The sequence below is a fragment of the Zonotrichia leucophrys genome, chromosome 12 (assembly GCF_028769735.1).
Source record: "Zonotrichia leucophrys gambelii isolate GWCS_2022_RI chromosome 12, RI_Zleu_2.0, whole genome shotgun sequence".
Taxonomy (NCBI): Eukaryota; Metazoa; Chordata; class Aves; order Passeriformes; family Passerellidae; genus Zonotrichia; species Zonotrichia leucophrys.
In genome coordinates this window covers 18,073,254-18,098,354 of record NC_088182.1, presented here as the reverse complement: position 1 = coordinate 18,098,354, position 25,101 = coordinate 18,073,254, and the positions used below count along the sequence as shown (strand labels likewise).

Sequence of the window (25,101 nt, the reverse complement as noted above, 5' to 3'; positions counted from 1 at the left end):
ACTTTCAGCAGAATAGAACAAAATAAATGACATTTCAACACAAAAAGAACCAAGCTGCTGCTCAGTGGCACTTGAGAACCCAGTCTGCACCACTCAGGGTTAAGGCCAGAGCTGCACTGTGGCTAGAGAAGGAAAGGAAAACAATATTCCAGCAATGAGAACACCACTGTCTTTTTTAACCTTTAGCCAAGTGCTAGGGAGCATTTCTACGTGAAAAAATGTGGCTGTAGCTGCTGAGTGTCCCCTTGCAGTCCCCCTTTTGTCCTGATCCTTTTGCAATAATACATCCACACAAGGCTGGAACCCTGAGGCACAAATAACCCACATTCTGCCTCAAAGCATTCAAAATTCTGATAATTTCCCTACACAAGTGGCTGAAGTGGAATCTGGAGATGCAACATTAAAATGTGTCTCAGTGTCATTGGTGAAACACCCTGGTTCTACTTCCAATCTACATGAAACGTAAAGAATATTTAAGATATTAAAAGAATATTTAAGATATTAAAGGTCTGTTAGCTATGGGTAGGAACACATCCATTGCTGAGTTTCTTTAAGCTTCTGGGTCCTCAAAAGTGAAATTCAGCTTTTTTTTTTGATTAATTAATTTATAAATTATGAAGGAATGAGGGTATTTTGTAACCAGAGAGGGCAGAATAAAAAAGGGCAAGTGTGGAAAGCAATGTTTGAATCAAAACACCGAGTTCTTGTTGGGAGAACTCCTGGTTGGAGCAAAGGAAAATGTTCCTTGGAGCCCTGGGGCAAATGGTTTTGCTCTTTTCCTGCCTCCCCAAATCCTAGAACCTTTTGTTGCCACAGCTTCTGCCTGGGCAGTGGCTGAAGAGGGAAAAATGCAGGTGAAATGTGAATTTTAAAGCTGTTCTAGATGTTATAGGGCAGGGAGAATGGTCTGGGCCATCCCTTGCTGATGGAGCTGCCCATGGATCCCACAGACACCACTGGGAGCTGTGCTGCCAGGCCAGGGGAGAATTTGGCATGCACCTTGAAAATAATAATAAAAAACCCTCTTAAATTACTATAAAAATTACTATAAAAATACCCACAGTAGCATTTCAAAATTAGATTTATTTTTAAGTGTTACTGTTGCATCCCAGGAATTTGAAAACCATATTTTCTATTAGCAAAACATTTCCCAGACCAATTTACATTCAGTGCATGTATTAAAAACTTTGCAAACCACAATCCAGCTTCCCTCTTGGGGACAGCACACTCATTTTTTATATTGAAAATAATGAAAGTTCTAAAAAAACCACAGAGAAATTATTTTCCCAGTCATGTTTGCAATTCTTTACCCTTAGAATTACATAAGTCTCTATGTTATGACATTTAATTCCTGTTTTTACTCAGCTTTGCCAAAGCAAGGCAACAAAGAATCTTCATTATGTCCTTCTGCCCAAACATTCATAAGTATTTCCACATGAATTGCTCTGGTAATTTTAAAGTTTAGAGGGATTTTCTCCTAGAGCAGGATTGTGATATTCTTCCTGCCATTACTTATGGTAAAGGAGGCGACCACAGATGGAGGTGCCCTAGGAAGGAGGAGGATGGGAATTTTTAAAACTGTACAATTCATGAAAATGAATATTTTCATTTCAATTTGTTGGGTTTCAGTATGAGAAGTGCTAACTCAGTGATGCCAACAGCCCTTGGTAAGTGACCTGTGCAGCAAATTCGAGTTGCTGTTATTCACATTCAGATTCTCTAATCCATATTTCCTAATAAAGTCTTTGGCTTCCAGGAAAGGCATCTTGAGCTCCAGCAGGAAAAAGGGTGAAAAATAGCAATTACACAAGGGATATATTCAGGAGGAACTTTCAATGAGCAGGAGTGGTGGAGAGTAAAACCAGCTCATGTTACACTATGTATTAAAGCAAGAAAAGCAAATCTCCATCTATCTGATTTTGATGTGAAAGAAATTTTAAATCAGAATCGAGTTGCTGTTATTCACAAGGCTTCAGATTCTCTGATCCATATTTCCTAATAAAGTCTTTGGCTTCCAAGAAAGGCATCTTGAGCTCCAGCAGGAAAAAAGGTCTGGTCAGAAGATGACAGAGTGAAGTGAAAAATAGCAATTACACAAGGGATATATTCAGGAGGAACTTCCAATGAGCAGGAGTGGTGGAGAGTAAAACCAACTCATGTTACACTATGTATTAAAGCAAGAAAAGCAAATCTCCACCAATCTGATTTTGATGTGAAAGCAATTTTAAATCATGGAGAGGCTCCCAAATCAGGGCAATCTCTCTCTAAGCTGAAGGTGTGGGCATTCCAGCAGCACTTTCAGGAGCTGTGCTATGCTCCATGCTCTTTTCCAGAGTCCCCATCACTCACCATTGTGTGACATTCCCACAGCCAGGCACTTCTGGAACCTGCAGTACTGACATTTGTTCCTGCTCTTCTTGTGGATGCGGCAGTTCAGGTCACACCTGTCGTAAATCAGCTTCAACCGGATGGTCCTGCGGAAAAATCCCTGCGGGGACAGGAAACAGGGACAGGATGGGACAGGGAACAGGGACAGGGAACAGGGAAAGGATGGAACAGGGAACAGGGAACAGGGAACAGGGACAGGATGGAACAGGGAACAGGGAACAGGGAACAGGGACAGGGAACAGGGACAGGATGGCACAGGGAACAGGGAAAACACCCTGCAGGGACAGGAAACAGGGACAGGCTGGGACAGGGAAAAACTCTGCAGGGACAGGGAACAGGAAAATGATGGAACAGGGAACAGGGACAGGATGGGACAGGGAACAGGGAAAAGGATGGAACAGGGAACAGGGACAGGGAACAGGGACAGGATGGAACAGGGAACAGGGACAGGATGGAACAGGAAACAGGGAAAGGATGGGACAGGGAACAGGGAAAAATCCCTGCAGGGACAGGAAACAGGGACAGGATGGAACAGGGAACAGGGACAGGGAACAGGGAAAGGATGGAACAGGGAACAGGGACAGGATGGGACAGGGAACAGGGAAAAGGATGGAACAGGGAACAGGGACAGGATGGGTCAGGGAACAGGGAAAGGATGGAACAGGGAACAGGGAACAGGGACAGGGAACAGGGACAGGATGGGACACGGAACAGGGACAGGATGGAAAAGGGTCAGGGAAAAAACCCTGCAGGGACTGGGAACAGGGAAAGGATGGAACAGGGAACAGGGAAAATTATGGAACCAGGGAAACAGGAAAAAGGATAGGATGGGAACAGGGAAAAGGATGGAATCAGAAAACAGAGAAAAGGATGGAATCAGGAAACAGGGAAAAGGATGGGAACAGGGAAGCAAGAAAAAAGGATGGGACTGGGAAACAGGGAAAAGGGTGGAACCAGGGAAAAGCATGAAACCAGGAAACAGGGAAATGGATGGGACCAGGAAACAGGGAAATGGATGGGACCAGGAAACAGGGAAATGGATGGGACCAGGAAACGGAGAAAAGAATGGAACCAGAGAAACATGGAAAAGGATGGAACCAGGAAAACAGGGAAAAGGATGGGACCAGGAAACAGGGAAAAGGATGGAATCAGGAAACAGGGAAAAGGATGGAACAGGAAACAGGGAAAATTAGGGAACCAGAAAACAGGGAAAAGGATGGGACCAGGAAAGAGGGAAAAGGATGGAACCAGGGAACAGGGAAAGGGATGGAACCAGGGAACAGGGAAAGGGATGGGACCAGGAAACAGGGAAAAGGATGGAACCAGGAAAACAGGGAAAGGGATGGAACAGGAACCAGGGGAAAGGGATGGAACAGGAAATGTGGAAAAGGTTGGGACCAGGAACCAGGGAAAGGGATGGAACCAGGAAATAGGGAAAGGGATGGGACCAGTAAACGGAGAAAAGAATGGAACCAGAGAAACATGGAAAAGGATGGAATCAGGGAAACAGGGAAAAGGATGGAACAGGAAACAGGGAAAATTAGGGAACCAGGAAACATGGAAAAGGATGGGACCAGGAAACAGGGAAAATTAGGGAACCAGGAAACATGGAAAAGGATGGGACCAGAAAACAGGGAAAAGGATGGAATCAGGAAACAGGGAAAAGGATGGGACCAGGAAAGAGGGAAAAGGATGGGACCAGGAAACAGGGAAAAGGATGGAACCAGGAAACAGGGAAAGGGATGGGACCAGGAAACAGGGAAAAGGATGGAACCAGGAAACAGGGAAAAGGATGGGACCAGGAAACAGGGAAAGGGATGGGACCAGGAAACAGGGAAAGGGATGGAACCAGGGAGCCTGCAGTGCATCCTGGCCCTGCTCCATCCACCCAGGACACCTGAGAGATGGATTTCCAAAGGAAGCACAGCTCCTGTCACCATCCTCTCTGCTCCTATTGATCCTCTTTTGTGTTTCCAACCCCATTCAATAGAGGGATAAAATTCCCAAAAAGCTGGAGAAGCTTTAGGGAATCAGTGGGGTTTAAAGAACATTAGGGATGGCATTTAAGGGCACAACTCCAAAGGAAGCAAAGCTCTGTTTGTCCCACTGCTTGTGGGAAAATTGTTACAAACCAAATGGGACATTTTCAAAATATAAAGTTCACAACCAGTGTAGAAAATTCATTAAAAACAAAACAAACCAAAAATTCTGCCAACAGCAGTTCAATTTCTGGTAAATGAAAATGGTTCTTATTTCTCTTTCTACAGTTTAAAGCTGTTTTTTTGGATCAGTCATAATTAATTAATAAAGTTTATCCACAGTTATCTCCCTTTTTTTCCTTGTAAAAATTATTTTTTCCTCACAGGGAATAATAACAGTACAAAGATGATGCCAACTTTTATTTATATAATTAACTGTAATTTAAGTAATGTACTTTGTACTTATTGCTTTATGTGTGCTCCTAATTCACTGCTAAGAATTTTATTTAAGCTCTGAATGGTTGTTTCCTTTTTGTTATTTTCCTCAAGATACTGAAAATGGAGTTTTCACATTAAACTCTAATGTTTTTCTTTGAATTCAATGAAATATTATAATTTAATTCTCTGACATTTCTTCCTTCATTCTTGAGGACTGCAATTATTACACCATTGTCCTTTACATACTATAAACACTAAATATCACTGACATAAAAAATCAGTGGGGTTTTAAAGCAGCAAGCACATTCCTCAATACCATTCTGTAGTCACCCAAAATGTGTAAAATGGGTAAAAAACTTGAATTAATCAGAATATCAGAGCCTGAATTTTAGTTGTTTAGAGCTTTGGAGTTGGGCAAGAGTTTGGTGCATTCTAAGAATTCAGATTTTCTGCACATGACACCCAAGGAAGGGAATGAAATGTACTTGCATGATTGAAAGAAGAGGGGAAAACGCATGAAAAATTTGAATAGATCAATACAATCAACAAGAAAAAACCAAGCTTTTAAAAAACAAGCAGGGTTTTAAAAAAACAAGATTTTGAAAAAGCAAGATTTTAAAAAGCAAGGTTTTTAAAAAAACAAGGTGTAAAGAAACTCCTGCTGATTAACCCGTAAGTTATACGCAGGAAAACTGACGCAAAGACCTAAAACTTTTTTTTTTTTTTTAAAAAAAGCACCAAGGTGTGATTTTCCCAAGTGGTTACTGAGATGAACGCAGCACCAGATGTCAGCCCGAGGGGTTTTTGGGGCTCACCTTGCAGCCCTCGCAGGCGTGCACGCCGTAGTGGAAGCCGGAGGCTTTGTCGCCGCACACGCGGCACTCGATGGCCATCAGCGAGTTGGACGCCTCCTCGTGAGCTTTGCTGTACAGCTGCACCTTCTCCGGGAAGTAGGGCGGGGATGGAGGCTCCAGCTTGATGGCACCTGGGCACAGGGGAGAGGGGAGGGGTCAATTCCAGCTGCACTCATGGAGCAAGGGATGCCTTGGGAAGGCTGAGCTAGAGCAGAGGTTGGGCAGAGCTAAAGAATAAAGGGGATTTATTCAGAGGATCTCCTCAATGGATCCACCTTGGGCTGCACAAGAGCCCAGCCAGGGCTGCACCCAAGGTGAACCAAAATGGGCCCAAAATGGTCTCAAAATGCACAACCAGTCACGGGCTCTGTCCCTGGGATCAGTTCTGCTCCATTTGCACCTTGCAGTTCATTGTCCCATCCCAGCTTTAGCCCATCCAGTCCCATCCTTGTTTTTCTCTCTCCAGCCCACGGGGTTTGTGCTCCTGGGCTGAGATTGGGATCATTTGTCCTTGGTGCCCAGCTGGGGCAGGAATTGTTTTGTCTCCCTGCTCTGTGCACAGAGCTCTCCATGCCCTCATATGAACCCAGACCCACACACTAAAGCAGCACAGAATATGAAAAATACAAAAGCCAAAACCTGAGGCACCAGAAGTAGTGAGGAATAAGCCCAAAAGATCCCAGGGATGCTGGGCTGGGAGCTGGAGCTGCATTGCAGTGGCTGCAAAAGCTGGAAGGGGCAGGTTCTGCTGGACAAAGGGTGCTACAGACCCAGCTTTCAGCTCTGGAGTGTGCAAGGGTTTCAAGATGGATACTAAAAATTAATGTATGGAGAACTCAGGCTTTACTCTGTCTCCACCTGGTTTATTCCTTCAAGGTGTTGAAAACTCCTACAGGGAGATGGGCTGGAGTGTCTAATCTAGTTTAAAACATATTCAGGTGTCTAGTAGAGCTGTATATTCAACAATATATTTTTCAATAATAATATATTATTGTATATAATAATATTATAAAATATTATATAATATTATATAGTCTATAGTATATAGTATATAGTATAGAGTATAGAGTATAGGGTATATAGTATATATACTATAGACCATATACTATATTATCATATTATTCAATAAATATCCAATAATATATCATTCATATATATATATAATAATTTCAGACATTTCCAGAAATTTAGCTCTCTCCTGGGGAAAACTCTTCAACTTTGGGTGCAGTTTTGAGACAAATTTTCTCTTCTGAAAGTTTCTAATTAAGAGAGCAATTTCTAATATTGAATGGTCTCAAACAAGTAAATAGGATGTCTTTAAATCAATCATCAGTGGTCATAGAAGAGGGCTGTGAAATGTGAAAGTTACATTACATCAGGGGGATGTGACAGAGTATTAAAGAAGAATTAGAAGAGTATTAAGAAAGAAGATTATTAAAGAAGAGTATTAGGAAGAATTATTCAACTTTAAGGAAGGTGAATATTTTTATTTTTCCAGATTGGCTATACTTAACCAACTGGAAAGATTTATTCCTATATAAACTAAGAAGAAATTATCTAAGTAAAGATGAGGAGGATTTATGCTGTCTAAACTCTGCTGCACTCTTTAAAGTACTTGGCATTAAAGTGTTATGAATAATTCTAATTAAACAAAAGAAAAAGAAATGTCTGGAGGAAAAATGTCCATTTATTTATTACAGTACTAGTGCAGAGACACACAGCTCCTGCTTCACTGTACCACCCAAATTAAACACCACAATTCCCCCAGCAAGAATTCCCTGAAAGAGTTCTTGTACAGATCACTACAAATAAAAGTGAGGTCAGATCTAAGCAGAAGTGGATCCTCAATAAAAACCTTCACATTCCTACTCAGAGCAGGAATGCAGTGACAATTTATTTAGGAATAGGTCTCTTCCTTTCTTAAAAGGAGGATTGAGTGTAATTTTTCGGTGTAAATTGTGGAAGAGCAGCATGTTTCACAGCAGGTAAACCATCCTGTGATGGAGCTGGAACAATGCTGTGCCTCAGATGCAGCCAACATTTCTACTCCATCCCTTTCTGAGGCTGTTTGGAATTGAAAAGCTGCACATATTAATAATTCAGATTATGCTCAACATTCAGGGACTTTATTCTGCACTGTGTGCACTGAGTTCAAAGAAAAAGCTGCACACGAGGTGCAGGAGCGGGCGACAACACAGGGGTCCATGTTCTACTAAAATGTGTCTACAGTAATTTTGGATATTTATGGTACCTCTCCCAAACTCCAGCTGCTGCTCTGGCAGGGTGAAGGTCTGCTATGAGCATTTTCCCTTTTCTCTCTGCCCTCAAGAACATCTCTGCGGACACAGGAGATCTGAATCCCAAATCCCTTTGCTGCTAGCGCGCGTTCCAGGGAATGAAGGGAACACGGATGTGGGATCTCAGGATCTGAGTCCTGAGGTGCCGAGTCACCGAGACCACCCTTGGGGGGCTCGGGAGTCCTGGAATGTTCCAGAAGTGTCTGGTGGCTGGACTTTGATCCTACACAGGAGACGACACCTGTATGAGGACAGGAGGGTTTCACCGGGGTGAATGGTGAAGGGATTGGTTAATTAGAGGGTGAGACACAGGGTTTAGGATTTCTGTACAGGGGGGTTTAGAGAAGTAAGATGGAGGAATTGGGGCGTGTCCTGTCCTTCTTCTTCTTCTTCTTCTCCTCCATCTTCTGTGGTGATGGTGGCACTTTGGGATTGGTCATTACTAAAAGTGCACCGGGTAATAAGAATAAATGGTATTGGGGAAAAATGATAAATATTGTACACGTAACAATGGGTATAAAGATAGGTGACTGTCCGGAGGGCAGCACAGTGTGCTCATGGCTGCTGAGCAGATCTCTGTTCGGCTGAAAGAACATCTTTTAGATAAACAATTAATAAACATAAAAACCGAAAGAAGAACTGAAGCCTCTTCTCGTCCTTTGATACGCGGCTGCCCCAAGGCCACCCCGGGCCTTTCCAGGCCCCTCAAACAGCCGAAAACCCGACACACGGACACGAGGGAAACGCTTCAGAAAAAGGCAGAGCTTACTTTGGCAATCCTGGAGCTTGATGTCATATTTGTAATCCAGGCCTGACTGGTCAGCTCTGGCAAGGGGGAGATCTTCATAGTGAGGGGAGGAAATGCTGGAGAAGTCAACGGTGGTGAAGGGCTTGATGTCAAAGGAATGTGTGTGATCATCCATGGCTGACAGATCCACGGGGCTGATTCCAAAATTCAGGGGCCAAAACGGCATTTCTGTGTCAACCATTGTAATCCCTGCAAACACCAACAAGAAAATGACATTTTAGGATGTTTATCTCCAGTCTGTTCAGCCCCAAGCTGAGCTCCAAGTGTCCCACGTTCACAGGCTCAGCATTAAAACTTTAACTGCATCTCTCCATAGCATGCATATCAATAAAATTAGAAGTCTTCCACAAATAATTCTCATTTTTGCAAATTCCAAGAACCATTCTTCCCAAGTGCCTGAAAATCTCAAGAGTTTTTATATTAAGAAAAAGCCCCAAAGTGGCTGGTATTAAATAGTGGTGGTTTTCCTCCAAAAAACCAGAAATATTTGAAAACTGTGCTCCTTCGAGTTTGCCAAAAGTTTAATCCCAAAAGGATCAAGGAAATGTAAATTATGACTTTTCAAATTCCATATATATTCATGCAAACCTTAAAAGCAGAAAACAAATAACATACTTCTGTCTGCAAAAATCTTCTGCAAGTTGAGTGAATTTAGTTTGAGATATGAAATGTTTCTCCAAGTCCTCTTTTGACAAATAGCTGAACCAAAATCCTTGATTTAGATATATTTCAACTCTGAAAATGTTTGTGAGTTACAGCAAGTGAACCAAAATCCTTGATTTAGATATACTTCAACTATGAAAAAGTGTGTAAATTACAGCAAGTGAACCAAAATCCTTGTTTAGACAGATTTCAACTACGAAAAAGTTTCTAAGTTACAACAAGGGAACCAAAATCTTAGATTTAGATATATTTCAACCATGAAAAAGTTTGTAAGTTACAGCAAATAAACCACAATCCTTGATTTAGACAGATTTCAACAATGAAAAAGTCTGGAAGTTACAGCAAGTGCAAAGGCTATTTTATAACCAGTGTCTGTGTTTAATTTTCCACTATTTATAAAAAGAACATTCTACCCTAAAAATAGCAGAGATGTTTCAGAACTAAAATAGCTTGGTCACTTTGGCTGTTTAATTTGGACTTTAAACCCAATCAAGTGAGTGGCCTTTAACCTCCAGATAACAGAAACTTTGATTTGATCTGCTTTGAATCAAAACCACTCCGTCACACGGCCAGAAGTGCTGTTGCAAAATAAAGACATTGGAACAGGGGCGCTCCAGAGTTTGGAGCTCAGCTGTTCTTGACAGGTAATGAAGCTGTGCCTGCCCTCCCATCAGCTCTGCTGAATGCCAGTGCCCTCCCTCAGGAATGCCCCCAGCATTCCTCCCACTTTTGGGACTCCCAGCACAACCTTGAAGTTGTTCTGCCTTGACCTTGATCTTCTAAATTCTTAAATTTGAGCAGAGAGATTCTCACTGCAGTGGGAACAGAGAGGTGCTGCTGCACCCCAGCCACCCCCAGTCCCACTGGATGGGATATCAGGGATGTTATCCTTCCTAAAAGGAGGGAAACAACAGGATGTAAAATTGTCACAAATCCCTGGGGCAATCCATGGCAGCTTGTCAGGGTACCTTGGTGTTGGGTGTTATCTCCCAAACGGCCAAGTTTCAAGTGCAGGGCTCAAACCACGAGCTCTGCCCAGGGAATGGTGACATTCCCAAGGCTGCCAGAGCTCCAGGAGCCCCCAGGGATGCCCAGGGTGGGATTGTTGGGGTGACCAGGAGCTGCACTGGATGGTCCTTGGGGTCCCTTCAGCTCAGGGGATTCTTGATTTGATGACATTTTCTCACTGGATGGTCCTTGGGGTCCCTTCAGCTCAGGGGATTCTCTGATTTGATGACATTTTCTCACTGGATGGTCCTTAGGGTCCCTTCAGCTCAGGGGATTCTCTGATTTGATGACATTTTCTGTGAGCACAAACTGAAATCCCTGGCCATGAGCACTGGGAAATGTTTTCCCAAACCAGATTTCCCAATGAAACAATAAACCAGGACAGACTCCTTCTTAGGAACCCATTTCTTGCAATGGCCAGACTCATCTTTAAAAAATACAGAAACCAAGAGACATTTTAAATTGGTTTATAGCCCTTTAGACAAGAGACACTGAGGGTTATTGCTTTGTGCTGGCGCTCTGCCTCAAGGGTGAAGGATGGCTGGAGGTTCATCCCAGGAATTCCCAGGTTGCTGTGTGGACAAGGAAAGCCAAAACATCAAAAGGACCCACAGGCACAGCTGCCCCTGCACAGACACCTCCCTGCTCTCCCTGCCCCTCCTGCAGAGGTTCAGCACCTGCTCAAAGGCAAGGACAAGCTGGGGCCACTCTCTGAGGAGAGGTGAACTCCATCACCTGCCCCTGATCCCACTGGAGAATGAACAGTTTTGCTGCACTCTCCATCAAACCTCTGAAAAACATCCTCACAACCTGGAGACCTCAGCACTTTTGTCTTTTCAAGTTAAAAAGCTCCAGTTTCACACCCCTGTGGGCTGAGCAGCAATTTAGAGCTGAGCTGGGTTTCACTTCACTCAGCCCATGGCTGGGACGTTCTGGAGAAGTCCATGATGTGGAACATGAGTAATTCTGTGACACTCCTGCATCATTACAACCCAGAGAGTGCAGGAACTTCCCTGGGTGCAGATATCTCACAGCTCAGACAAACTCAGATAAGCAGGTGAGTCCAGAGGTCTGGCTTGCCACTCACAAGCTCCAAAATCTAAGAGCTTGTAGTAATTCCTTATCAGAAATCTCATTTCCCAGTCAGCACAGCCAAATCATTTCAGCAAAGTCAACCAAAAAATGCCAAAGTGGTTTTGTGGTAAAAGTATCTCTAGCCTACAAGTGTGATGGTTTAGATTTTTGTTATGTTTTAGAAGAAACAAAATAAAATGTAATAATTAGCAAGTAACCTGTTGTTTAAGCATTATTGAATAGAAGGGATTGGGTTTCATGTTTTTCCCCTGCCAGTTGTTTTTATCTCTGTGTCTGTCCAAATCACACACAGAGAACAGAGGAAACACAAATGCCAAGATCACCCTGAAGAGAAAACCAGGGAATTGTGGCTGCACCTATCAGCCACTGCAGGGCACTGAGCAATTCTGCTTTATCCTGCTCCTCTTTCTGCTGCAAGGTAATAAAATCTTTACAAATCTTTAGTGTAAAGCCTGTAAACTCCACCCCTTCCAGAGGTTAACGTCCCATGACTCTCAAGATCCCACAGTTATACTGTTAACAAGCATTTCTGAATGATGGGAACTTCCAGATTTGCTCAGGTTTTGGGTATAAAACACAAAGCATCTTGTTGAAGTTTTAAAGTTTCAATCTTCACATATGATTTAAGCAAATTATGAGTATCTTGTTCAATTTAACAAAATTTTCTATGACAATAGAAATAAATTTTTTTTCAGATTAATTTATATTAGAGATACTCAAATGAAGGAAACATCTTCCATGCTATTTTTATTCTTGTATTATTATTGAAAACCAAAATATGAAGACTGTTCCTGTGTTTAATGGTTATTTTACAAACACTTCTATTTTGCATGTAGCTTTACTTGATTTTTGCTGTGTACTTTGTACTTTCCTCCCCAGGAAAGAGGAATGACAACATTTCCCTCTGGAAAAGAGAAAATCAACTAATTGTAGTCTTCCATGGCTTTAAAAGACCCAAAAATCAACAATCAAGATTAAAAATCCAATGGACAAGTCCAACGAACAGAGTAGGGAATGGTTTTATAACTCACAGCTGATTGTGTGACATCCAGGTATTGGATCTGTAAATATTTCTCTGATTTAGAAGATTCTCATGTACAAAATCCCTTCTTAGTCTGCAAGAGGCCGTGCAGAACAGCAGCAGAGATGTTATTTGGGAAGTGAGATGGAGGAGCTTGGACATTAAACCCACCAAAAGAGCGGGAGTGAAAGAGATAATGCTGCTGAGGTAACATTTAATTCTGAGATACGGAGCTTGCTGAGTGCCAGGGGAATGACAACATTTCCCTCTGGAAAAGAGAAAATCAACTAATTGTTGTCTTCCATGGCTTTAAAAGACTGAAAAGCCAACAAACCAAGATTAAAAATCCAATGGACAAGTCCAACAAAGAGATTAGAGAATGCTTTCATAACTCAAAGCTGCTTTGTGACATCCAGGTAATGGATCTGTAAGTATTTCTCTGATTTAGAAGATCCTCATGTACAAAATCCTCTTCAGCCTGCAAGAGGCCGTGCAGAACAGCAGCAGAGATGTTATTTGGGAAGTCAGATGGAGGAGCTTGGACATTAAATCCTCCAAAAGAGCAGGAGTGAAAGAGATAACGCTGCTGAGGTAACATTTAAATCTGAGATACGGAGCTTGCTGAGTGCCTTCACCCTGTTTAATCCCTCTGGAGCTGCTCAGGGTCATGTTCAAGGCACTGAGCTCACCTGGCACAGCCAGCCCTGGTCACTCTGCTGCTGAGAGGCAGAAATCTCATCTCATCATCCCCCGATTGATCTGCTCTCCAGCTCCTCAGACAGTTATTCCCTGCTGGGAGAACATAAAATCTAACAGAGGAGATCGCCGTGGTATGAAAAACATCCTGGATCACGAGCTGCTCCTTACCATAAACACTGCCTGTGCTCAGGTAACCTGAAGGGCCTGTTGTGCTGCATTCTGGACACGCTCTTTCCAGACAAAACTACCAAAATATGACCCTACAGGTATTTAATGAAGCAACCAGAATATCCCAACTGACAGGAGTTACAGAAAATAAGAATACAAAAATAAATAGGTAAAGCCTCTCAGCTTTATTAAAATCAAGGAAGGTATAATGACAAGACGTGGGCAGAAATAAATTTGAACAAATTGATACCTGAACTAAATAATGTTATTTCTATATAAATATTGATTCATGGATCTAAAATACTCATGGGCAGGTAGGTCAGAATTAAAAGGAAAAGCACTTCAAAATCATGGGTTTTTCAAAACAGTGTTTTTTTTTTTTTAATGGAGACAAATTTAATGGAATAGATTGGATTTCCTCTCATGTATAAATGCGTTAAAATAAATATGTGCACTAAATAATATGATTTCTATATAAGAAATACTGATTTATAGATCTGAAATACTCACAGGCAGGTAGGTCAGATTTAAAAGGAAAAGCACTTCAAAATCATGGGTTTTTCAAAATCTGTGGGTTTTTGTTAATGAAGACAAATTTCATGGAATAGTTTGGATTTCCTCTCATGTATAAATGTGTCAGAGTTTGTCAAGTAAACTCATATACAAGTCCTACAGAAATTAATGGAACTTTCCCCAATTAATTTAATTAAGGCAGCTCAGACCCTCTGTGAAATAATCTCTACAAAAGTTGGTTAAGATTATACAATCATCCTCAGCTTTTAGGAAGAATTTGGAGATGGTGAAGGGGCAGCTTGGTGCCCCATAGATCCAATTTATTGATCTATTTGGAAGAAAACAACACATTTTATGTGTGCCTTGTAAAAGCACATCTCCCCTAAGCGATGGCTCCACCGGCACTTCCCCTCCCAATAACTGAGCTCTCTCGTTGCCTCTGACACACAAATTCTGTGTGGCAATGCTGGAGCAGCTCAATTCTGCATTTATCAGCGCTGCCCTCAGCTCCCAGATGTGAGGGATGTGAACTTCAGGTTATTGAGAGAAAATCCCATCTTACTGCCTTTGATTTTTCCTGGCCAAACCCCCTCAGGTTCTTGCTTCAATTCTCTGCTTTTCCAGTGAGAGAACTTCCCTCCGTTCCCTGTGCTGCCCATAGAACATCTCTCCTCTCAGCAGGTGTGGGATTACCCCACAGATTTTGAATATTCCTGTTTATGCCAGAGTAGAGTGGAGCTCTAAGCTTTAAATCTTTAGGAGACACCTTCCTCGATAACAAAAATTATATATTTCTCACTAATAGCAACCGCCACTATAATGAACTTTATCTAATAGACATCGTTTGTATCAAGCAGAGATAATTTTGTTTCGGATTTACCAAACTGTGAATATTTTGTGTCCCAAACAATGACTCAAAGCTGTTGCCCGTTGCTGTTTCTCGCATTCCCGATTTCCCCCCATTTCCCGGCACGGGACCCGAACCTCTCCGTGTCCTGTTGCTGCAGAGTCAGCAGAGGGAGCACAACCTAACTAAAAAAAAAACCACCTCTTTCCAAGAACTCCGCTGGCACAGCCAGAGATGCTCCTAAACAAATAAACAAGCACGAAAAGGGAGGAGAAAGAGCCTCGGTGGCTGATGCCCCCAATTCTGAGTCTGACAAAATCAGTGCTCTGCCAACTGCAGCAGGAAAAGCAAAGGAACAACAAAAAATACCTATAAAGCCTTGCTTTATAAAAACCACAACAGAATTTTTATTATTTAAAAGGAGAGATAGAAAGATTTTTTTTTTCTTAGTTTTTATCCACACACCACACACACTCAAAACATTTTTAGAATGAAGCAAAAATGTTCCAATGATGTGATGATGAACAAACACACTGAACAGCAATACTGATAGGATTAAAATATTATCCAAACTACTAATTTCCCAAAGAAATCACACATTAGAAACCACTATGGATGTGGGAAAAGGGTCCAGGCTACTGAGAGGATAAGTGCAGTTAAATTTTTGATTGGAAATTCAAAGTGTTTTTGAAGCCACAGTGTTGCCCCCTGCACCCAGCCCAGAGCCAGGCACACTCCTGGGGCACCACAGCCTCACCAGACCTGGGAATTTCCTTTTCAAGCATGAATTTATCAAAAACACTCACAGGAATGAAAACTGACCTCACTATGGGACAGAAGAAGCAAATTTTCATGGGTTTGTTTCAAATAAAGAACTGCAAATGAGAGTTCCCTGCACCTTAATTTAGCTGTGAAAACAAAGAAAATATCCAGGATCTCTAGCAAATGTTGGGTGCCAAAACAGGTCCATGATAAAAAGTAATTTAATGAAAAAAATGAGTTCACAAATGACCAATAATGGCATTTTTTGACATAGATGACTTTAAAAGCACTGCTGACTCCAAGCACATGAGATGACATTTTCCTCTCCGTTCATCAGGTCCAGCTCTGAAGCCATCTAAAAATGGCCCCAAAAACTTGACACATCCACCTGAAAACCCCCAAAAGAAGCCACCCAGAGAATACACTTTGGAAAGGAGAAATAAACACTCAGTGTTTGTAATCAATGAAAGCAGAGGAGGGTTCTGGAGCTCTGTCAGCCCAGGGCACACCTCAAGGGTTAATCACTGAGTAGGAGGGGAGGGGGCTGAGGAAAGAAAGCTCCTCTCCCACCCTCTGTCCGACCTGCAGAACCAGCACAGGGGCCAGACCCTGAGAGCAAAAGGAAAAGCAGCGACCTGGGGCTGACAGGAATGTTCAAGGTGTGCCAGCAAACCCAGGAACACCTGCAAACACTGCTGGGGATGCTCACTGCTGCCCATCTACCCTCTGACCAGGGCTGGGTGCCTCAGAAAACACAAACACTGCTGGGGATGCTCAGTTCTGCCCCATCTCCCAGTCTGACCAGGGCTGGATGGTCCAGAAACAAACAAACACTGCTGGGGATGCTCAGTTCTGCCCCATCTCCCAGTCTGACCAGTGCTGGATGGTCCAGAAATCAAACAAACACTGCTGGGGATGCTCAGTTCTGCCCCATCTCCCAGTCTGACCAGTGCTGGATGGTCCAGAAATCAAACAAACACTGCTGGGGATTCTCATTGCTGCCCCATCTCCCAGTCTGACCAGAGAACAAACAAATCAAACATTGCTGGGGATGCTCAGTTCTGCCCCATCTCCCATTTGGCCACTGCTGGGAGGCTCAGAAAACAAAAACACTGCTGGGGATGCTCAGTTCTGCCCCATCTCCCAGTCTGACCAGGGCTGGATGCCTCAGAAATCAAACAAACATTGCTGGGGATGCTCAGTTCTGCCCCATCTCTCAGTCTGATCAGTGCTGGATGGTCCAGAAACAAACAAACACTGCTGGGAATTCTCAGTTCTGCCCCATCTCCCATCTGACCAGGTCTGGGAGGCTCAGAGAACAAACAAACACTGCTGAGGATGGTCATTGCTACCCCATCTCCCATCTGACCAGTGCTGGATGGTCCAGAAATCAAACAAACACTGCTGGGGATGCTCAGTTGCTGCCCCATCTCCCAGTCTGACCAGGGCTGGGAAGCTCAGAGAACAAACAAATCAAACACTGCTGGGGATGCTCAGTTCTGCCCCATCTCCCAGTCTGACCAGGCTGGATGTCCAGAATCAAAAACATTGCTGGGATGCTCAGTTCTGCCCATCTCCATCTGACCAGGCTGGTGCCTCAGAAATCAAACACTGCTGGGGATGCTCAGTTCTGCCCCATCTCCCATCTGACCAGTGCAGGGTGCCTCAGAAATCCCAGTGGTGCAAGGGCTGCAGAGTGCTTGTGTTTAAAACCACATCCTTCAAAAAGGCAAATAAAAGGTAAAAGAGGAGGTAATCCATTCATCCTCTCAGCAAGGCTGCACAGTAAAACACCAGGAGAAACTGTATAAATCCAAACACTTGGAAAGGGCAAAAGAAAGCAACTCATAAATCAGTGGGAAATGTATTTTATTCCTATAGCTGAATTATAACTACAAGCTGTGCTCACTAAAAGCACAGTCCATAAAATTTACCACAATGTTTAAGAGGCAGTTGTTAATAGAAACAAGGAAGAAAAGCCCATTCAGGGAATAATAGAGCTGTTTAATGTTAAATAAATTTTCTATTCCATGGAATTCACACAAAGTGGCCTGGGTTACTTGGAATAGCAGCATTCTATACCCTTGCAGCAACATAAACCCTTGTAAATATAATTGCAAATGAGAAACAAGTTCAACAATGCCACAGGCTACTCAGATATGCTACAAATTTTCCCATCCTACTTTAATTTGTTAATGTAGGGTTTGTTGCATTCTGATACTGGATAGAGAGCCACGAAACTTCAGGTTATTCCAGGGTGTGAAAGAAACTGATTGCAAGGCTGTGCTCAAGGAGCTTCCATAGAAATTGAGAATATTGGACAATGGGAAATTTCTGTATAAGAAATACTGATTTATGGATCTGAAAAACGGGCAGGCAGCTCAGATTTAAAAGGAAAAGCACTTCAAAATCATGGAGAACTTAACTAGAAATTCCTGGAAGTGACAGAGTTGGGCTCCTGGTGGTAAAATCTGACTACAAGAGAAATAAAATGTTCTATTGCAGCCACAGCACTGGCAGAACAGGGAGATGAGGAGATGATTTCTGTTAAATCAGATTCAAAGTTTGTGGGAAAGAATCCTCAAACTGTTCTTAGAAATCCTTGAGCAGAGAAACTGCACTTTGCTAGTTCCAGTCGTGCTTTGTGAGGCACCATGTGTGATTCTGAAGAAAGGCTTCTCTTCCAAAGCCTTTTGTTTGAAAATGTCTTCAAAATCTCTCCTACTCTTCAAAATAGAGATGATTATTTATGTTCTTTGAGGGAAAAAATGATGTTATATATCATAAGAAGAATAAAAATGTGAAAAATAAGGTATCATTTGGTTGGTAATATAAAATCAGAATAAACCCCTGTAGGATTCTGAGGGCAAAGACCATAAATTGGCATTTACACTGTGCCTCAGCAGAAGTGAAATGTGGCTCCTGTTGGTTTTGAGGGATTGGAGGAAAGCAGGAACAAGCAGCACGTCCCTGCCTTGCGCTGGCAGTATTGTAAAAGTGCCTCATTATATAAAATGTGGGCGTTGCTCTCGATGAATCATTGTGATTTAAAATAGGATCCTGATAGACAGGCAATGAATCACTTTGGATTTTGTAATCAGCAAGGGCTGACTTCTTGGGAGAGCCCTTTGCCCCCTTTGGCAGGCAGCTGAGGGAAGGTCTGCTCCAGCCCTGGAGGTGCCTCCCCAGGCTGAAGGAAGTCATTGATTCTAAAATATCCCCAAAAACGCCGTGTGGGACACAAGATAGCAGGGCTTTGTCAGCTGGAACAGCAGCACACAATTCAATTGATAAGAGTGTTAACATTCTCAGGCCTGTGCTTGGCTCCAAGGCTCAGCATACTTTAATAATTGGCATTTATTTCGACTGGGCAGGCTTCGTATTGCTGGCTCTAGTAAAAGTTTTACCAGCTACAAGGAATTAATAGAATTCCAAAATATCATATTTGACATTAAAAGTATTTTAAGAGCAAGTGACCCATCCAGAAGGTTCATCTGCACGAGTTGTGACTGTGCTTTCAGGAGTCAGACTTGCTTTGAACTCAACAGAAAGTTTTCCAGCTTTGACAGAAATTCAGTGTTTGGCTCAAAATTGAGAAAAACGCTCATTTTGAATATTACAGTGGTGCTAATGGCATCCAAACACCTGCCTCAAGTTAAACACTTCTAAAACCTCAGTTTTTGGCCAAGAAAGGACTTCTTTGGCCAAGATACATGATTAAATTACATCTCCTACAGACAGATAAATCAATGTGTGTCGTAACACACATCCATCAGAAGTTAGGGGCTCATAAAATGCTCCATTTCCTGTGTAGAACGACTGCTGCAGTGGCAAGGCTGTGCCCAGAGTTAATGAAACAAACTCCCAGCACCACAGAGTCCCAGCGGCACTGTCAGCCAGCAGCCTGCTGATGTTTCAACAGCGAACAGCTCTGTCTGAAGCCTTCAAACACAGCACAAAAACATCCATGGAGTTTATCCTGTGCTCACACAGGAGTTTATCCTGTGCTCACACAGGGTGTGTTGTATGAAAATGTGATTTTCCGGGATTTCAGAGCGCAAACCTGTGTGAGCGCACAGCTATTGACAGCACAATCTGCTGCTGCACTGCTTATCTGCTTTCATTAGGGCATTATCAACATGTCTCTTAATGCAGTTTAATAAATTAATAATAGACTCCATTCTCTGGAAATGGTGCTTGGCCAATAATTAACAGCTGAGGTATCAATTTAGGATGGGATTTTAAATGGTTGTAGTCCATTATGGAATTCAGAACCCAAAGTTTGCGTTTGTTTTTGAAATGTTAATAACTTTCATAGTAAATGTTACGTGCACCATATCCAGTTAATCTTCTTCTTTTAAAACACTGTGGATGTGATAAATTTGATACTAACCCTGAAGAATTTTTGTAATTTTAATACTGAACTAACCCCACCAAGTTTTCTCAATCCATGCTGTAGTAATAGGGAATTTAAGGATGCAGAATTCTGTTGGGAAGAAGCCTGGGATTATTTTCTCTCCTCAGACTCTGTCATGCCAGTGCTTTTTAATGTTCACAAGACAGTAAACTTCAGTATTGTTTCCAAGAGATGAGCTAATAAGGCACACAACTGGACTGGGGTGAAATACACTCATTAATATCCTAAATGCAGTTCCCTGCCATGGCAGAGTACTGAATACTCCCACAGGAAGAGGAGGAGTAGGAGGAGGAGGAGGTGGAGGAGGAAAAAAATGCCACATGAATTTAAACTCATTCCTTGAATTAAATCCCACTTTTAGAGTTTTTCCTGGAAGTCAAACACACTGCAAATAATCCATAAAAATGCAACTCTCTGATTGGGATGAGTCGTTTCCATCACATTCTCATCTTCACAACACTAAAAATGCAAAATTATTTGAATACAGCAAGACTGGAGGGAGGGCCCACGTGATTTGACTGAGCGCTGGGTTTTGGCTAAATATTTAATCTGTTGGACAATCACCAAGTTGTAAAAGTGAAAAAGAACCATGTTGCAAAACTCATTCATGAACGTAAACATGCTGAGCATTTCTGCATTGAACACAGGGAGCTCAGAGAAACAGCAAACACACTTTCCTCTACAGAATTCTATAGGATTTCTGTGCATCCAGGGTAAAACCATGCTCTGTGTGCCTCTGCAGCCACTGGGATGGCAAGATAAATCCAACACACCAATCCTGAGAAAGCAGATAAATGGCACCAAAGAGGGCTGAGCATTCACCCCTCTCCTCTTTTAGCTGCCCCCAAATTCACCATCTCACACACAAATCACAAATCACACACTACAATTTTGCCCACAGACTCTGGGATATTTGATAACTGGATTGGTTTGTTTTTAATTTATTGGGGATCATCAGATTTTGGATTTTAGACGCAGTTATTGAAGGGTATTTTCATTAGGGGTTGCAATTCTTCAAGCACGTTTTCCTAAGCTTGGAGGGGAAGCAGAGGTGACATCCCAACATTATTCTGACCAGATAAACTAAAAAGGATCCCCAAAATTGTCTATATCCAACAGCAGGCTTTCTACCCTACACTGAGTAGGGTTAAATAATATAATAATAAATACACACGATAAATAATGTAATAATTCATTACAATTAAATAATGTAATAATAAACACACATGAACTTTTGCACACCTATCATCTGTTGCACAAATGGATCCCTTTCATCTTTTAAATTAGAAAAAAAAAATAAAATTAACCTTCTCAACTGTACAGACTGCAAAGCATCCAACCTGCTCAGCCACTTTCCCGCAGCAGAGCAATCCCTTGTCACCTGACTCCTGTACTTTTGACCCTCCAAAAATTTCCCAGCTGAAGCATGTTGACATGTTTTCACATGTGATCCGAGAGCGATTGCTCTCAATAGTGCTGGATGCTTATCACAGGTTGAGATCAATGTTCTCTGCCTGCCATGTGCTCCCTCTTTGGGAGCTGTAATTTTTTCCAGGCAGCTTTCAGGGTGTCCTCAAGTCAAGGTGGCTCGGGGCACGGGGAGGGTGAGCTGCTGCAACTGCAATTGCAACACTCTGGGCAGGATTTCATGAGCACCAGGAAATTAATGTGCAGTTCTGCTCCAGATTTAAGTGGCCTTCAACAGTTTTCAGTCTTCTACTAGACTGCAAGCTTCAAGAGAATCTTCCCCATTCTTTTTTTTAGGGGGGTCAATATAAAATATAATATTAAGTAATGTTGTGCTCAGTGTTTTATTCCAGAAGAAAAAGAGGTGGGGAATTTCTGAAGGAAATTAAGCATTGGGAATTGGTATCAGAAATATTAATTTTAAAGCCTGTATTTGACTAAATAATAGCAAACTGGGAGAAAGAATGCTAAAGCATTCTAAAGAATGCTAAAGCTATAAAAACTGGGAATTAAGTTAGCACCAAGACACCTCCTTTTGTATTTCTAACTTTCAGCAAAAAACAGAGGAATTTCATCAGGATTTTTCTGGTTTACATACTTCAGAAAAGCTTTGTGCAAACTGGTACCTGAAACTATAGTAACTACTGAGCAGCAGAAAAAAACCCCTAAATACCCTTAGATCCAGCACCCAGGATCTGAATTTCTGTGAAGCAATGATACCAGAAAGCCCCAGAACAGAACTGCTTCGTCTTGAGCTCCAAACTAAACAATTATCATTAATATTATAATATTAATACCGCAATTTAATAGTTTATAATATTGGATAATATTGTAAGTTTATAGCAACAGTTTCCCTACCAAACTCCAAGTAGTCCTGGATGTCACTTTATACATTGGGCAAATCAAATTATTTTCAGTGATGTGATTTTCCTTCTGAAATTGATAAACTTGAACCCCATTTACCACTCAAAAAGAAAATGCCACAATCCATGGATCAGACAGGGGATTATCAGCTCACTTTAGGTGATAATTAAAGAAGGGGACCTGAATCCTCCTGCCACTCCCCCTCAAAATTTTCTGAGAAAAGCTCCCCTGCAACACAGCCCAGAATTGATGGAAATATTGAATTTTTTTCCAAATGTACTTTTCAAGAGAAAAAAACCCCAAGACACCATTCCCTTCAGAACACAGAAGGAACTTACAGAAAACACAATGGGGTAGTGCTGTCTGAACCTGAACTAAGAGATGAATATTCCCCCTGCAGCCCTTTTATAACAACAAAAAGACAAAATATTTGTGGGGAAAGGACACGATTTCATCTTTTATTTAATTTCAAAATCACTAATGCACTTCAAAAAGAACTTAAATATAACCTGCATAATGATACATTAATGGGAAAATCTACAAAGTCCTGACTTAGTTACAGTTTCATAAACCTGCTGTATTTTCTAATAAAGTATCTGGCATGGCTTGGATTTTATAATGTGCCTGAAAAGTAAAAGGAAGACATTTCTTTGATCTTATTTTCTGTTGGGTTATTCTTCCTCTGTGTTATTAATATCCTAAGAATATATCTGGTGTGATTTGTTCCTACTTTTGTCAACCTGTCTGTTTGGAAGTAAAATTTTTTCAATACCCCCATGGGAAAAGGAAGGAAGTGGCGGAAGTGGCGGAAGTGGCGGAAGTGGCGGAAGTGGCGGAAGGAAGGAAGTGGCGGAAGGAAGGAAGGAAGGAAGGAAGGAAGGAAGGAAGGAAGGAAGGAAGGAAGGAAGATTTTCACCTGCCAAGGTGTGGAAAATGATTCCACACTTGTGAGCTGCCTGTCACTCCTGTGAGCGTCCCTCATCCCCAAAGCAGGGGCTATTTGTATTCATATTTGCTTAAATAAATAAAATAAATATATATGAATAAATTTATTTCATTTAAAATAAATAAATATAAAATAATATCTATAATAAGTAAATAAATGAAACATTTGTGTCTGCCAAACAGAATTCCATGGCTTTTGCTACTGTTCTTTGTCTCTGCACTAAACCAAACATTTAAAAAGTGGTTTTGATGTGATTCTTAACACTGGTGATCTTTGGCCCACAGAGTCAGCAGGTGGCAAGTGCCACCCCCAGGGTCCCTGCCACTGTCCCAGCCACTGTTCAAGGAGATGGGAACTGGCCTTGCTATTTTTGAGATGTCCGAGAGCTCAAGTGACATCACTCGAGGACACCGACGGAAAGCGGAGGATCCGCGCAGAGAGCAGCTCAGGAGAAAGCTATTTCTGGCCAATTTCACAATTCTGCTATTTTTAACAGCTGCTCCTAACCAGTCATTTTTGGAGATGTGTTTGCAGCTGGAAAGAATCTCCCAGTGCTTGAGTGGAGCAGTAAAGCCCCTGCAGTTTGTGTTTTACACACAAATCTCATGGAGAGAGTGGCAATCTCAGGGTGCCCCAGCTCCCATGGATTTGGAATCCTCCCAAACTCTGAATTTGAGATGGGAGCTCACAGAGATCCCAGCCCATGGAAACTCACCTGCTGTCATTAAAAACCTCAGCTGCCATCCTGTCTTTGACAGCATTTGCTGCTTTCACTTGAGGAGAAAAGTGTATAATCAAGTTTGAACAGTGTTTCAAAAAGATTAATAATTATAGGGTTATGCAACATTAACAATAGTGGTACCAGCAAAGCAGCTGTGTTAAATTTTAACAGCATTAAAAAGAGGGGAAGAAAGAGATTGAGAAAATTTCAGTTCCCTTCTCTGTCATGTGTTCTTGTCATCGTCTTGGCTTTTGCTATATTTAAATTGCTGTAGGAATTTCTTCTGCAAGGAACCTAAGAGGGCAACCAAGCAAATCCTTCAGTTTCATATTGTGCTAAATATAAGGATATACCACAATTCAAGCCAAAAATGTAGTTTCTAGAAACTAGAAAACAAAAAAACTAGAGTTACAATTTGCTATGTTTGATAACATTAATAGCTAATTTCTTGCCCTTTTTTTTTCTACTGAAAAATATATTAATTAACTTCCTGAGAAGTGCTGTTTTGAATAATTATGTGTAAGTATATTTCTTTAATCTAAATGCATGTGCCATTCTCACACACAAACTACAAATCACACACTGCAATTTTGCCCGCAGACTCTGGGATATTTGATAACTGGACTGGTTTATTTTTAAATCAGCAATTTATCCTCAATTGGGCCAGAATACCAACAGTTAACTTTGCAATAAATGATTACTGTCCTAACCCCATTTTTCTTTTTAGAAGATTCCTTTTCTAGGCAAGCAAGTTTGGTGTGAGGAACCAAAAGTGATTTCTGTGACTTTCTGTAACCCCTGGAGCAGGCGTGTGAACAGCCAAACATGTGGCTCTGATGTGCACTGAGGGTGAGCTCCTGGCACTTTTTACTGCTCTCAGTTTTCTTTAGCTGCCAAACCAAGCTCAGTAGTTACAAATTTCTCTATTGGTTGATCTCTTTAGTGATCCAGCTGTAATTAAAAAGAATTATGTTAAAATACTGTTGAGAATATCACCAAGAAGCAGGAAGGGACGCTGGATCCCACCCAGTGAGGGGGAGTGTGACAGAGCACTGCTGGATGTCAGGGTGAGGCTGTGCTGGTGCAGAGCTGCCCCTGGAGCTGTGGGATCAGCTGCAGTCCCTGAGGTCACAAGGGGTCTCCAGT

General features: G+C 41.9%; 1 protein-coding gene across 1 annotated transcript in view; it reads right to left on the bottom strand.

The window, feature by feature from the left end:
* The window catches only part of PPARG (peroxisome proliferator activated receptor gamma), a 58,225-nt gene that overhangs the window by 15,465 nt on the left and 17,659 nt on the right, over positions 1-25,101 (bottom strand). Inside the window, exons 2-4 of the mRNA XM_064724262.1 lie at positions 8,726-8,953; positions 5,621-5,790; positions 2,350-2,488 (exon numbers count right to left, since the gene is read on the bottom strand). Coding sequence (XP_064580332.1) covers positions 2,350-2,488; positions 5,621-5,790; positions 8,726-8,945 — 529 coding nt within the window. The 5' untranslated portion in view covers positions 8,946-8,953. The remainder of the gene's footprint in view (positions 1-2,349; positions 2,489-5,620; positions 5,791-8,725; positions 8,954-25,101) is intronic.